A 13,899-nucleotide genomic window follows, 5' to 3' on the forward strand; every position below is an offset into this window, starting at 1 on the left:
GGTTGAATATTTCATTTCTTAAATCATGGAGACAAACATATTGAAACATTTCACAAGTGAATTTGAATGAATTAGAGATCTGCATGCACTGTTGTCTGAATTCGTTTAAATGAAACGGTTTCATGCATCTCGCTCAGTTATTGGATCACGAACCACATTAGTATAAGAAAACGAACAAAAAACAATCGGGGTGATGAGTGATCATATAACTCCTCCCCCTTTGATCAATTTTCCCCGTTTTAATTGGCTGTTGGACGCGTCACTCTTTATCTTCCCAGGGTAGGTTGCTCTGCACCTTTCAGATGCTCAATTGATGGGCGTCCCGAGCTTAAAGCGGATACGTTAACGCGCTTTATTAAAACTAAACCAAACCGCGCTGCATTTAGTTTGCAGAGCTTATTTGCGATCGTTTCACCCTTCACGAAGCTTGTCCATTTTTTTTTTGCGACACGCCGTGGCTCGCGGATTTGGACGACGCTGTACCCGCTTCATGACATTTTACCCTGAAAAGACGCGACACGTCTACAGTAGCTCTAAATCATTTTTTTTTTATTCCATTCTCCAGCGCTGATGTTCGTCCTTTATTATCATCTCAAGGGGAAAACACAGGTGCCGTTACAGTCATGGGTGAAATGCACCTGCCGTGGAATATGGAACTCGTTGGAGCATCATGCAATTTTCATGATGGATTTTAAATCGGACAATTGAATGTTTTGCTTGAAACGCGATGGCACATGCCCAGTTGTTGTGGTGCATGTGTAAAGTGTTGAGCTTGGAGCCGGGCGCGGTGACAGCTGAGTGCCCCTCCTCTCACGGGACTTGAATAAAAAGGCGCTCCCGTGCTTCGGTCTCACTTTCACAAGCTTTCCTCACTCAAGATGGAGCTGTGACATGTTGACACCTCTTCCTCATTTGGTTACCTTCTCCTTTGACTCCAACGACGTGGGACATATGCTCTGCAAGTGTATGGCATCAAACTGTCGTCCGCTCCGTGACATTTCCTCACAGATGATCCTGCAATCACCAGTGAACGCTTGAGCCACCGGGGGGGGGATTTGCGTAGATTATCGCCAGACTGCTATTTTGTTCCCAGGGTCACACTCTTAAAGCGAATTTAGCGGCTTTTAACCAGCTGCCTTTTCCCCCGTTGGCCCACGCAAGGTCGTGGGGCTTTGCAACATGAGAGCTGCAGGCGTGGTTGCAAGCCTTGCGTGATCTCATATAGCGCTGTCAACGCAGGGGGGGGGAAATGAGACCACGACTCTACTATATTGTTCCCACGATGAAGGAAATAGTGTAGAGTGGACATCGCGCCTGAGCCCATCTACACTCTCCTCTGGATCCCCTTGTGACTCTCTCTCTCTCTCGGGCTGCCCCCCGGAGGATGTTGGAGCGAGGATGTTGCGCTTCCCCGTGAAGAAGATCCGGAAGCAGTTTAAACTGCTGCTGCTACTGGTGCTGCTCACCTCCGCTGTGTGGTTCACCTACCTGCATATACACCAGGCCAAGACCATCAAACTCCACTTTAACTACGGGAAAGGTACGATCGAGTCAGATGTGCAAGAGCGGTCCTCACAAAGTGTTTTTTTTTTCTTTTTCTAAAAACACAAACTCTTGCCCAATTTTGGGAAAAAATAAAATGAAAAGCACAACGCTAAACAATGCAATTTTTGCTTTATTATTTTGTAGAAATTGTGAGTAATAAAGAGCTGCCGTGAAATTAAGTGCTGTGGAATTATTTGCATTGTTGATATGGATTACGGGAAACTTGACTTGAACATATGAGATGCTCCCAAAATGCGGAAGTAGGGGGTACATTTGCAAAAACCCTGTAATTTGGGGATTTCACATTTGTAAAATTGGGTAATTTCATACACAGTTTCTAATATTTCCTGAATGAGCTGACTGTTTTGAAGTTGGCTTGGTTTGAATTAGTCAACAAATATGGGAGGAGGTAAATATGTAAATTATTTAATTTTAATTAATTTAATGAACAAATTCTATTCTGAATAGTGTGGAAATTATTGGTAGAAAAGAGTTCCCAAGAGCTCTGAAAGAGCTAAACAGTTTGATGGGGAAATTGTGCAATCTGGAAAAAGTGGGGATTTGGGTCATGTGGGAAATAGTTGCCTGGATGTCTTGAATGTGGTGAATATGTTCAAGTTTAAATACTTTAAATCGGTGGAGAAATATACAGAGGCAAAGATTGCTGTATCATGCATTTTTTTTCCAGTGCAGAATATTGTGTGAATACTCAAGATTCACCATGTTGGTTGGGTGGAGCTGACAGTGGCTTTTATTGCAGCCAAAAATACATCAGTGTAATTCAGTGCAGTTCTACACCACATTTCCTACACCAACTATGCTCATTTGGGATGTGCGTGAGCTGGCGCACATCCCAGCTGACTATTGTGGAAAGGCGGCGACGAAAAAAACACACCTTCTTTTGCTTTCGTCATCCACTGCTCTAATTCTTGCTACACAATGGCACATAGGGATCTCGTGTGCATTCAACATTCTAAGCGCATGATCACACCTGCTCACTTCTACAGTATGTCTGTTTCACCTCCTATACCTAAGAGATTGGTTGTGGTGGTGGTGAAGACCACTGGGGTGGGACCTCAGAGTGTAAACAATGTTTTCAGCTCCTCAGCCAGTGCGGCATGGTGTTTGTCTACCCCCTAAAGATGGTGATCTGCTGGCTCTCATGCCACAACAAACTGGGGTTGCTGTTGAAGAAGCTGCTTGGCAATCTGCTACCTGTAGTCAGATTTGACTTTCCTGGTCCTTCCTGTTTTTAGTTCACTTCTGGCTACCCTGTACAGTTTTGTCTTTGATTGTTTTGGTTGCTTCTGTATTTGTCTACAATTAGAATCCGACTGCAGAACTCTATGCAGGCTAGAAGAGCGACCTTGTGTGCAAAAGGGACTTCACAGTCTTGGAGTTGAACAGGCGCATCCTTGAGTTTTGTGGGGATGGTTGTGGTCAGAGGTTCTATTGCATCAGAAGGTATTACGTTCGTGTTAGCATTGGGTGGTATGTAAACAGCGGTGGTTAGCACAGCTGCACCTTGGGCAATTAGAATGGCTATGACTTAACACAGATGTGTTCTATGTCTGTTCAATTACGTTATGTGTGAATGTCATCGTGCACATGCACAAACCATACCGGCTGCTCCTACTGAAGGTTTTGGCTTTAACTAAAATCAATTAATAGCTGTGCCAAGTGTGCCATAGAAAAGGGAAGCAGGGTGAAAGCAAAAAAAAAAAAAGCCTAATCATGGAGGCAAGAATGTTAGGATTATAGAGAATGGATTGCAGGTGTTGCCAAAATTCACCACAGTTATTCAGTGAATAGATTTTTGACAAGCCTGCATCACACAGTTATCAGATGAAGCTCAGGAGGAGGACGCATGTATCATAAATGACCCCCCCCCCCCCATCAAATAGCAAACAAAAACTCGCTGACTCTTGAAACAAAATAATCACAGGTTTTATGATGCCGGTCACTGCAGCAAGCATGCCATTCAACGTGGGAGACCATGCGAGTATGAATGGTCCATCATTACCCTGCTGGTTCTTTTGACTGAGGAATGATTAAGATCATTCAGTGTAGATTGGAGCCTGCTGCCACGGGTTAATCATAAATGTATAATGTACCCGATCCCATTACGCATTTAACATGGAAGACTATCTAGTGCAGGTGTTGGTGTAAAGTGATACATGATGATTAAGATGTCCTTGAGTGGACACACACACACACACACACACACACACACACACACACACACACACACACACACACACACACACACACACACAATCATTTCCCTGTGTTACTTGTGATCACGAGCGCCTGCCCCAATGGCTGACTATGCTGTATTTAAAAATAATTGCAGCCAAGAAGTATGAGCGATTGTCGTATTCAAATATAGCAAACCTTTTGCTTGGAAGACAAGGAGCTTAAGAAGTTTTAAAAAAAGAGAGTTGTTGAAGAAATGAGATGTTTTATAGTTGGCTCCGGATTCAGAATGTAATGTGTGTAGTGCAAGGTACCAATGGAAAAAGTTCTACATTTGAAGGTAAATCATTATCTCGTTGTGAACAATAAAGCCCAACGTCCTCTTGAAATGCTCGTGAAACCGGCTGTCAATGGCGGAAGCTATCCTTGCACTGCAGGTCGGTGTGTGTCTAATTTATTGCCTTCCATTAAGCTGGCATCTGAACAGGTCAACTCACTTAACCTCTTACGAATAACATGTCCCCTCTTGCACCAACTGGTTTCTTAAGTGAAATGTAGCCATTATGGAGAATGGACCTATAAGAAGTGTGTAAATATTCATATCGAGCTGTTTTGCAGTCCCTCCACATAAGTATTCATTGGTGCCTGATTTGGCAAGGGGAAAAAAAAATAAACTTCCTTTTCTCTTATTTGAACATAGAAGTCACAACTTCACATCCGTTAATTGTGAATCTGCACACTTTGTGTCTGAGGAGTCGATGGACTGGAGCTTGGCGTTTTCGCAACCCTTACTCAGCCCATTTTACACAAGAAAATGAGTATGAATTCTAAAATAACCATGACATTGTCTCAATATACTCATGACTTTCTTAGTGAACTCTGGACCTGTTTAAGTAAACACAAACACAATGAGAGCTAAAATAAATTTCAACAGCATTATTCCTACATTATAGTAATTAGTTTACTGACATTCAGTGGTGGAATGAATTGTGGTTGTCTAGCAGCACGTCGTTTTAGTTCCTTTCAAGAAAATTATACCAAGCCCAGGAATATAATTGCTATGTAATTGATATGATTTAAACTTGCCCAGTGTGTCACTGTGACGTATTTGGAGGGGGAAAAAAAACATGTTTGAGGTGCTTGTTTTTGTTCACAGTCTGAAGTGATTCACAAATCACCCATGTGCTGAATTGCAGCTAAGTTTAGTCAACAACATATCCCAGAACTTTGAGAGGAAGCCTTCTTGCTCTTTGCCAATTACATTTTCAAGGCGAACCTTTTTACTCAAAACAAACTGAGTGTGTATATCCTACCCTAAGTTAACATACATGTAAGATGGCTTCATATTTTTGTCTTCATCATATTTTTTTTAGGTGGGCGTAATAGCTTTTAAAGTGTTCTCTCTTTTTCAAACAGTTTTTTAAATGTGGACTACACGCGACACATTTTTATTTCGCTTTTAGAAATGAAAATGATTCAAGGTTATTAAAACTAATGTTTTATTTTTTTTAAAGCAAGGTTTATGGAATACACCCCTTTGGATCCAATAATCCATAAAATCAAAGGTTTGAATCTCGGCTTTGGCACTCTAGTTTGCATCTCTCACTGTGTTCCTGTGAGTTTTATTGCCCTCCCACACCCTAAAGACATCCTTGTTAGGTTAATTAAAGACGAAAAAAAAATCATGTTAAGTGTTAATGTTGTTTGTCTAGATGTGCCCTGCAACTGGCTCACCACCAATCTGCCTTTTGACCAAGGTCATTTTGGACTGGCTCCAGCACAACATTGACCCCAATGAGGACAAGCACTAGGAAATGAATAGACAGTATACATTTTTCCTTGGTTCGGATAATTTGTTACATTTTAGTCATGAAAATTCACAAGTCATGTTCAGCACAAGCTTTTACCCGTCTTACAAAATCTACTACGTATTTAACGTGAATAAAATCCGTTGAAATTTTAGTACTGAGCACTTTCAAAAAGGGCCCTTTGCATTTTTGTCTATTTTCGTAAAAAAAAAAAAAAAAAAATACCCTCCAATCTATTTAGACTGGAGAAGCCTTTTAAGTATATCAACATAGCTTTCCGAATGTACGCTAGCTCCACCGACCTTCTATTTAATCAGAATTTAAATGAGGAATGTGTTGGCAGGCAGCACAGCAGTGCATATTAGATGAGTGGCACATTTATGTGACCACCCAGCTGCACAACAGCCCCCCTGTCTTCAAGCATCAACAGGTCTTCTGAGGAGGAGGAGGAGGAGGAGGAGGAGGAGGGTGGTTGTGAATGCCTCATACAGGCTTCCATTGATTAAGCATCACATATAGAAGTTAACACGCATAAATGCAAACCGACTTCACTATGTTGTGAAATATCTTATATCGTAAAACGTGACTTCTTAAACACAAATAAAATCTGCTTGGTTGTGCAGGAAGAAACATACTGGAAGGTTATTTCTTTCGCCACAGCTGAGATAGATTTTATCGAGCATCATGAAATCTACAATAAAATGTCGCTGTATTTGGCATATCAGTATAAAGCTGATTTACAAATATCTTATTCACACAAAAGTATGCATCGTTCAAAAACTAAAATGGATGTACTTTAAGTTGCATTGCAACAGCAATATCTGCTGGCTGCCTTGCTGTCATGGCAACCATGCCCTCTGATGTCACCTTTCCTAATTTTAGCTCTTGTGGCTCTCATGTTGGTCAGCTTTACCTCTGTGTTTGTTGAATCCCAAATTAAATCCTTAATACAGTTACTCCAACTCATCCTGTAATCATGTTGAATATGCTGATCCCACAACTCCTGCACAGAAGCTACTTATTAAACCTAAAGATGAAACTGATGATTAATATATCTTTCAAAACATTTCTGCCTGTTGATATGAAATATGAATGACAGTTCTCACCTCCATGACAGTTACTCCAGCTGCTATAACACCAGAGGTGAGCAGAACAAATGTTTTCTCTTGAGCCACAAACACATATCTGTTGTCAGGGTTGGTAAATATCTCACATGCCCAGTGATGGGAATTATTCATGCACTTTTGTTTTGGTTTTACACTTGAACTGATTGATTTAATGGCCAGGTGTATGACACAGGAAATAGAATTACCTGCAAAGTTGGTCAACTATGTAATTGTTTTCCAACCAATGATCAACATGAGAGTGATGATGGTAATTGAAAACAAATTGGTTTCCTTGAGAAGGTCTTATCCTGGTTGCATATACATATTCAAATACAAATGTTCCAAACTTATATTTTGTTCAAATGGGTCTTTTAATGCCACAGCAGATGCACTTTTCATGTTAAGGAGGTCAGTTATTGTGGAGTGTGGCCTTTGCTTTGAGAAAAGTAAACTTAAGACATATTCCTTATTAGGAAAGGAATAATTTGATCCAATACAAAGCTGATTGGGTGGAATAGTTGTCTAAGGAATGTTGAGAACCACTGGAAGCGCTCCAGTGTTCCAAGAAAGTGACTCTCTTAAAAGAGATGGAATCTAGTTTCCATGTGATGAAAAAGAACAGTGGCAAATTGGAGAGAGGAGAACAGAAGAAAACAACTGAAGTTCTAAGTGAAGAGTAATTTCCTGGAAAATCACGTCTTATATTTTGGATAAGCTTCTCATGGGTTTGAAATCGTTAGGATACATGGTTCAAGTGACAAAATTGTGATTTTTTTTTTTTTCCTTGTGGCCTACAATTAATTAGACTAAAGCTATTTGTCACGTTTCCAACTAATTTCCACTGAGCTTTTAGCTGACGAGTTCACACTCTCCACTGAACGTTCAGAAAAATACATCGTTGCATGAAATAGAAAAATGACAGATGTGGATCACGAGAACCTCAATCAAATCCTTTGGAGTCAGATATTAAGGACAGATGATAGAAAATGTATTATAATATGGTACAGTAATTCAATCAGAAGCAGCTGAAATCTTAAAGGTCTGATTTGGTTAAAAGGTCACTTTCATAAGAGTCACCATGAGGGAGTTTGTCCAATGTTTGATTGGATTAAAGCCCTGTAGTACTTAGTGAGGCCTGTCATAGACTCACCAATAAATTATATGACCCACACAATAAATATCTCTGTTGGTGATTCTAATGTGAGGATGAAGGAAACTCATTTCCCGTACTTGGGTAGCTGAGCTGCCTGGCTCAAGTGGAGACAAGCTCGGGATTAAGAGGAATTGTGTGCTATTTATATGCATTCCCCCCCCCCCCCTTAATATGAATCATGACATGAAACAATCAATCGTAGCCTTAGACCCGATTTCTTCCGTAATCTAAATGTGTTGGCATACTGAGACTGAGTTGTCAAAATCCCGTGCTTCCAGCATTGTGGAGTCACATCACTGACTACTGATGGCATCCCATAAGAATGGAAATCCAGGGGACCAACAACTGACATTTTCTTTCCATCTTTAGTCCAACAAGAACAAGAAACCGGGTCTCCCATGTCTTTGTTGTTTACTTTCTTGCTCTGGTGCACATATTATGGTCATACTACTGCATTTCACAAATATATATCATTAGGCCAGTATTTGAATGGGTGGTTAAGTGAAAAGTGTATGAACTAGCACAGCATGTGTTAAACTTTGAAAATGGATTTTGGTCCCAGCCTGGTGAATAAACCATCCATAAGAAAGCAGTTTTACCTTTTGGGAGTAAATGTTTTATTTCTTATTTTGTGCGCTTCGCTACCCTTTTCTGTCCTTCGGCACTTTGGCCTCAGTATTTGGGTGAGCGGTAGAGGAAGCAGCTGAACGTTGGCACTCCGTGCTTGCTGACAGGCGCCCTGCACCCAGGGAGTAGAACAGCGCTGACGATGACCGTCACACACGATGCGTCAAGAGAGGATATACCGGTAGCTAACTCTTGGTGGTACATGTGTACATGCAAAGCCATATTCCGAAAAAGGAACTGATGTAAGCAGTACCCTCGAGAAGTCTTGTCATGCAAAAGCATTGTTTTTGGCCTTTTCCTGGGGTAGACAACTATCTTATGATGTCGCACGGTAGGGGTCAATTAGTCTTGGTTGGAATGAAATACATCTTTTCAAATGGCTTCGTTATTAACGTGACATGAGCTGTAATTCATGTACTGCTAAATAATAATTTTGTACTGGCAAATAGGGCTCATTGCTGTGTGGTGTTATATAAGAGGCTGTATATTTTATTGAAGCAGCTAACAGTAACATCAAAGATGATAACAGGAATGCAGCATGCAGTGCACCCCCTTTAAAATATAAGCTTGTGATCTTATTGTAAAGGGGAAACATTTCCAGATTTTCGATGATGCTTTTACTTTATGTGTTATTCTAATCTCCACAGATTTAGAGCTTGTTAGCTTGGTGTACTGGCTCAATGACAAGGTAAGGTCATTTTAGTGCAATGATGTAAATGAAACACCTAAAGCAAAATGAAAAATAGAAAAAAATGTACTGTTAATTTTTTGACAGTTTGCACAAACACATATGTGATGACTAGAAATCCTTCACCCTCAAAACACAACTTGAATGTACCACAGCATTGTTCACCACAACTAGGTTTAATGCCATTGAAGTGTCAAAAGTGTCCAAAGAGATTGGATTATGTCAAGAGCCAATGTAGCATTACAGCACATTTTTGACAATGACAAAGCACGAACCTGTGTTTTGTTGGCAGCTTCATATTTACAGTAACTGTTGTATGAATTTGTATTCACTGGATTATAGCAGTGGAACACAATACATGTGCTTGTTTGCTAAAACTTCAGACCAGATTAATTATTGCATGTTTTTACATAATTAGCATAAGTAATTTAGGGAGCTATAGATACTAAACGCCCTACTGTAATACGAAGAATAAAAAAACAATATTAAAATCAAAACAAGTATAAAAAAAAAAATAAATAAAATATATATATATATGATCAAGGAAAAACTACTGTAAAACCAATTTGACAAAACTCCTAAAACTTGCACAATTCAAACTGACCCTGCTGATGGATCCAGAGGAGTTGGGTGTTCATTACTATGCAGAAAGTGTAGGAGCTGAGAAAGAACGCCAGAGTGAGAGAGGAGGTGAGAAATGTCAGTGAGGCAGAATTGTGGTAATCGTATTGACTGCGGACGGGCATGATCCTGGTCCTGTCAGGATTTGTCAGCTTCCCTGTACTTTAGCTTTACTCCTTACCTTTGCGGGGGGATTTTCTTTCATGGGGTCTGTGTGCAGCTTCGGGCGGTATCAGCTCTGGTGTTGCTCTTCTGTAAGCAATTCACAGCTTGGTGGATTTCAATCAATCACCCAAAAAGTCCAAATCTATGTGCTTCCCATTGCTCTCAATGAACTTTCTTTGCTAGTGGTTAATCGAGAAAAAAGTCGTGTCTGTTTGAGGCAAGGCTGCGTTTTGGAATCAGCTTTGCAGAGTTTTCTTTGACCAGTCCTCATACAAAAAAGTCAGCATGATGTGAGGAATTCCATAGACCGTAACATGGCTGTTGTATTCCAAATCCTGGAGTTTTCCCCTTTTTAAAAATATTTACATTCCCTTTTACGTTTTTTATTTGCCGTCATAGATTCTGTTGTCCGGGCTGAATCAAAATGAGATCATTTTACATCTACCTGCTGTGTGCTTCATTTGATATTGTAAGACAGACAATATTATTTCAACAGTGTTCACATTTTTAAATCATCACATACTGCCCAAAGTCAGCTGGGATCGGCTCCAGCTCGCACGCGACCCTTGTGAGGATAAACTGTTCTCCTGTCCTTGAACGTTTTCATCTGATGTGCCAAAGCAAAACCCTGTTGAATTTGAATTTCTGATCTAAATTGTTTGATGTTGCTCTGTCATCTGTATTGTTTTATGACTACAATATTTACTTTTGGATTAGATCTGGGTAGGAGTTGCCAAGTCTCACAGGAAGGCAACCCAAACATGAATCATGCCTATTCGTCTGTTGAATTTTCTCTGTTGAACTGCCACATTACAGCATTTCTCCATCCATTTCGTCAAAGGACAAAAGACGAGCTGAATGTGACTCGCATGTTTGTGTGTGTGCTTGTGCATACAGGTTTTGCTTCCCTTGCGCACACTGAATGTCAAGATCAGGTTCAATATCATAGTAGATGAAAATTCCAAAACCCGTACTGGCCTCTTTTATATCTTCTACAACTCCACTCAGATATTTAATGGTTCTCACAGATACCCAAACATAATTGGTAGAAAACAAAATATTTTGAGAGGTTATCTAGTGGTCCAGTCAAGCTGCTCTTAGCAACCAACAGAAAAAGGAGGGTCATGATGAAGCAAATACAGTACATGAACTTGGCAGGCAGTATTAAAAAAAAAAAATCTTTCTTTGTATTATTCCAGTGCTTTGTATATTTTTAGTAAATTGATGGATCTCCTCTGAATATTTGTTTTGCACTACTACTATATTCATTGTCATTTTACATTTGTAATTATTTTCACTTTTATTTAGGAACAAAGAGCAGTACTCTTTCAAAGACAGAAAACTAAGTCATAGAAATTAGGAAGTATATTGATGAAAACCAAAATGACTGCCTTGAAAATATTTGTGTTCCTTTTGATGAACAAAATGTCCACATCCCTTTGGCACAGATTTATTTCCTCTCATGCTGGCGTAGAATGCACTGGACATGGGAGTCAACCATCTGCTGTGGTGTGTTCAAGTGCATGTTTTTTTGGCTCAGGCACAGGAGACATGAGGTCACAACGTCACACTGTAGTTGGCCTCGCTGGCTGCTAGTTCTTTGACATCATTCTGGCATGTTCTTGCACTGTGACAAACCCGTGAACAGTACATTGCAATGAGCCAGGTAGTTTATATCAGCGATTGTATTCTAGGGAAAAGTTGGTGCTGATGATCCTGTAATTGTAGACGGATTGGATTTGTCAGCTCTCTATCAGCCATGATTTACAACTCTTCTCAATGATTCTCTGTGCAAAGGCAGAGTATTTTGAATATTTGTACTCAAGATGCTCAAACGTCATCAGTTTGTATCATTTGTTTGTAGTTACTGCTTATGAGTGATGATTACTGCTTAAATTTCCCTGATTGCAATAAAAGGTGTGTTATTAGTGACTGTCTGGTCGATCCAGGCTGTAAACGACACCGCTGCTTTCAAATTTGTTGATCACTGGGAATTCTGCTGATTTTGTGGACTTGATTGGTTGTTTGAGTGATTGAAGCTTGAAGCGGCTGAGGTCAAATGAAATAGAAACCCTCGCTACAATCGAAAGATGCATTCATTCGCTCTCAAATAGTTTTCAGTTTACAGAATATTAGTGATATTATTGGAGTATACAAATTAATATCTTCCTCTATGGCAAGCTTTAGCGTTTATAGTCTATGTTAAAAAGAAAAACAACATTTTCCTGTTTTCAATCACCCCTTTGGCACAATAAAAGTTATTTCCTAAAGAGTCATGATTCAGCATATGTGCGTGAAGTAATGGGCATAGAAATCGTTATTTACAAAAGTGCTTTCATTTCCTCCATTCTCAGCAGAGGTGTTGATTGTCCCAAAAGGAAAGCAACGGTATTACTGCTTTCAGGACCAGCTCTGATTAGAAAAAATAAATAAATATGGCAGCCAGTTAAAAAATAAATTTACCTTGGTAGGCAGAATCAGCTGTTGGATTGCTAATTGAATGGGAGAAAATCATTTTTAAAAATTAGTCATGCGGGCACACTGAGTAGCCCCGGAGATTACATTTGATTCTATCGACGTGAAAACAACAGAGAGCTTTTGAGATAGCAACAGTGGAAAGCGGTTATCACAACCGTGTTTACAGAGTGGTTTGTTTCACAGGAGGCAACGCTGATAATATGCAGGTGCCTTTAGTTGGTAGCATGTTTGAGACGATGCACAGCCACTCGTGCCAATTTATTACAACGATAAATGAAAAAGGGTGGAAAAACAACCAAAACATGAGGAAACAGACCAAGATATGAGGCTGAGCTCCATCTTTTTGCAATTTGCTCTTTACATCACATAAATGTTGTGATTCGCTTTTTGTGATTCAGGGTGAGTAAAAGCACTAAAGTGATGGTGATAATACTGTTGGTAGATTATCCAGAGTATCTTCCAAGAATGTGGGTGGATGATTAAACATTTTGAATAAATTCTATGAACTCATCACGACACAAGGATTTCTAAACATTGCTGTTCAAGGAAACTGATTTGTATGAAATAATTTTACTTTCAGAGACAATATTGTCAGGTCTAAGTACGATCAGACATTAAATGAGACGCTGGAACAAAGAGGAGAAGACAACCAGGATAGGCTTACTCGCGAGGAGAACGATAGAGAAAGGAAACTCAGTTACAATCTCCATCAATTCGAAGTCCTTACTCTGCGTACTCCTCTTCTTAATGTTTTGGTTGCCCTGGTTACCGAGGCGTTGCTACACTAAAGGGAGGGGGTTTGGACCTGTAGCGACGCTGCCTATCTAAAGAATGTAGTGTGGCGTGATTCAGCATTTAATTGTCGGCCCGTGACCCCAACACTGGAATTGCAGAGTCTGTCCTGTTTCTTCAACCGGCTGTCTTCTCCATGGTTGGCTGACTCGTCCTCGACTGTGATCAGATAACTTGAAGCACGTTGAATGCCGCTTTCCTGTGGAACAATGCAACTAAACCTTTGTTAAGTGTATCTTCTAACACGACACAGAATAATAATGAGTAACTAGACACTTTAACACACATGAAGTAAATGTGAGGTAACTGGTATGCAGTTCCTTAAAGAAACATGGAGTAAATATGGGATAACTTATATGCAACTACTTCAAACTTAACAAAGAAAAACAGTTCTGATCAACAACAATCTATGAATCAAAGCTACAGTTAACTAAAAGGGATGAAGTTCCTTTGAACTAAACAAATAACATTTCACCTGTGCAAAGGAGCTCTGCTCATTGCTAGTGAAGACCTCTTACAGAAACAAAACAGATAAGAGAAGGACAGGAAGGATACATAAACCTGATTGGGGGTCAAAGGACATTCCCGGAACTAGACAAGAAGAAGTTAGTTCAACGAAAAGGAGTTCAACACATAAAATATAAGGCCCCGGTTCTGGCAGGCCAAGGCTTCACCGCTAAATTATTCCAACAAATATAATGTGACGGACGAATGTATAAT

At 40.0% G+C, this 13,899-nt stretch overlaps 1 protein-coding gene across 1 annotated transcript in view; it reads left to right on the plus strand.

Annotated features, from left to right (window-relative positions):
* Nucleotides 1–321: 321 nt before the first annotated feature.
* Nucleotides 322–13,899, plus strand: part of b4galnt4a (beta-1,4-N-acetyl-galactosaminyl transferase 4a) — a 95,547-nt gene continuing 81,969 nt past the window's right edge. Inside the window, exon 1 of the mRNA XM_085915162.1 lies at nt 322–1,540. Within this exon, the coding sequence (XP_085771288.1) occupies nt 1,399–1,540 (142 nt within the window). The 5' untranslated portion in view covers nt 322–1,398. The remainder of the gene's footprint in view (nt 1,541–13,899) is intronic.

The sequence above is a fragment of the Syngnathus leptorhynchus genome, chromosome 6 (assembly GCF_054491065.1).
Source record: "Syngnathus leptorhynchus isolate UIUO chromosome 6, UIUO_Slep, whole genome shotgun sequence".
Lineage (NCBI taxonomy): Eukaryota > Metazoa > Chordata > Actinopteri > Syngnathiformes > Syngnathidae > Syngnathus > Syngnathus leptorhynchus.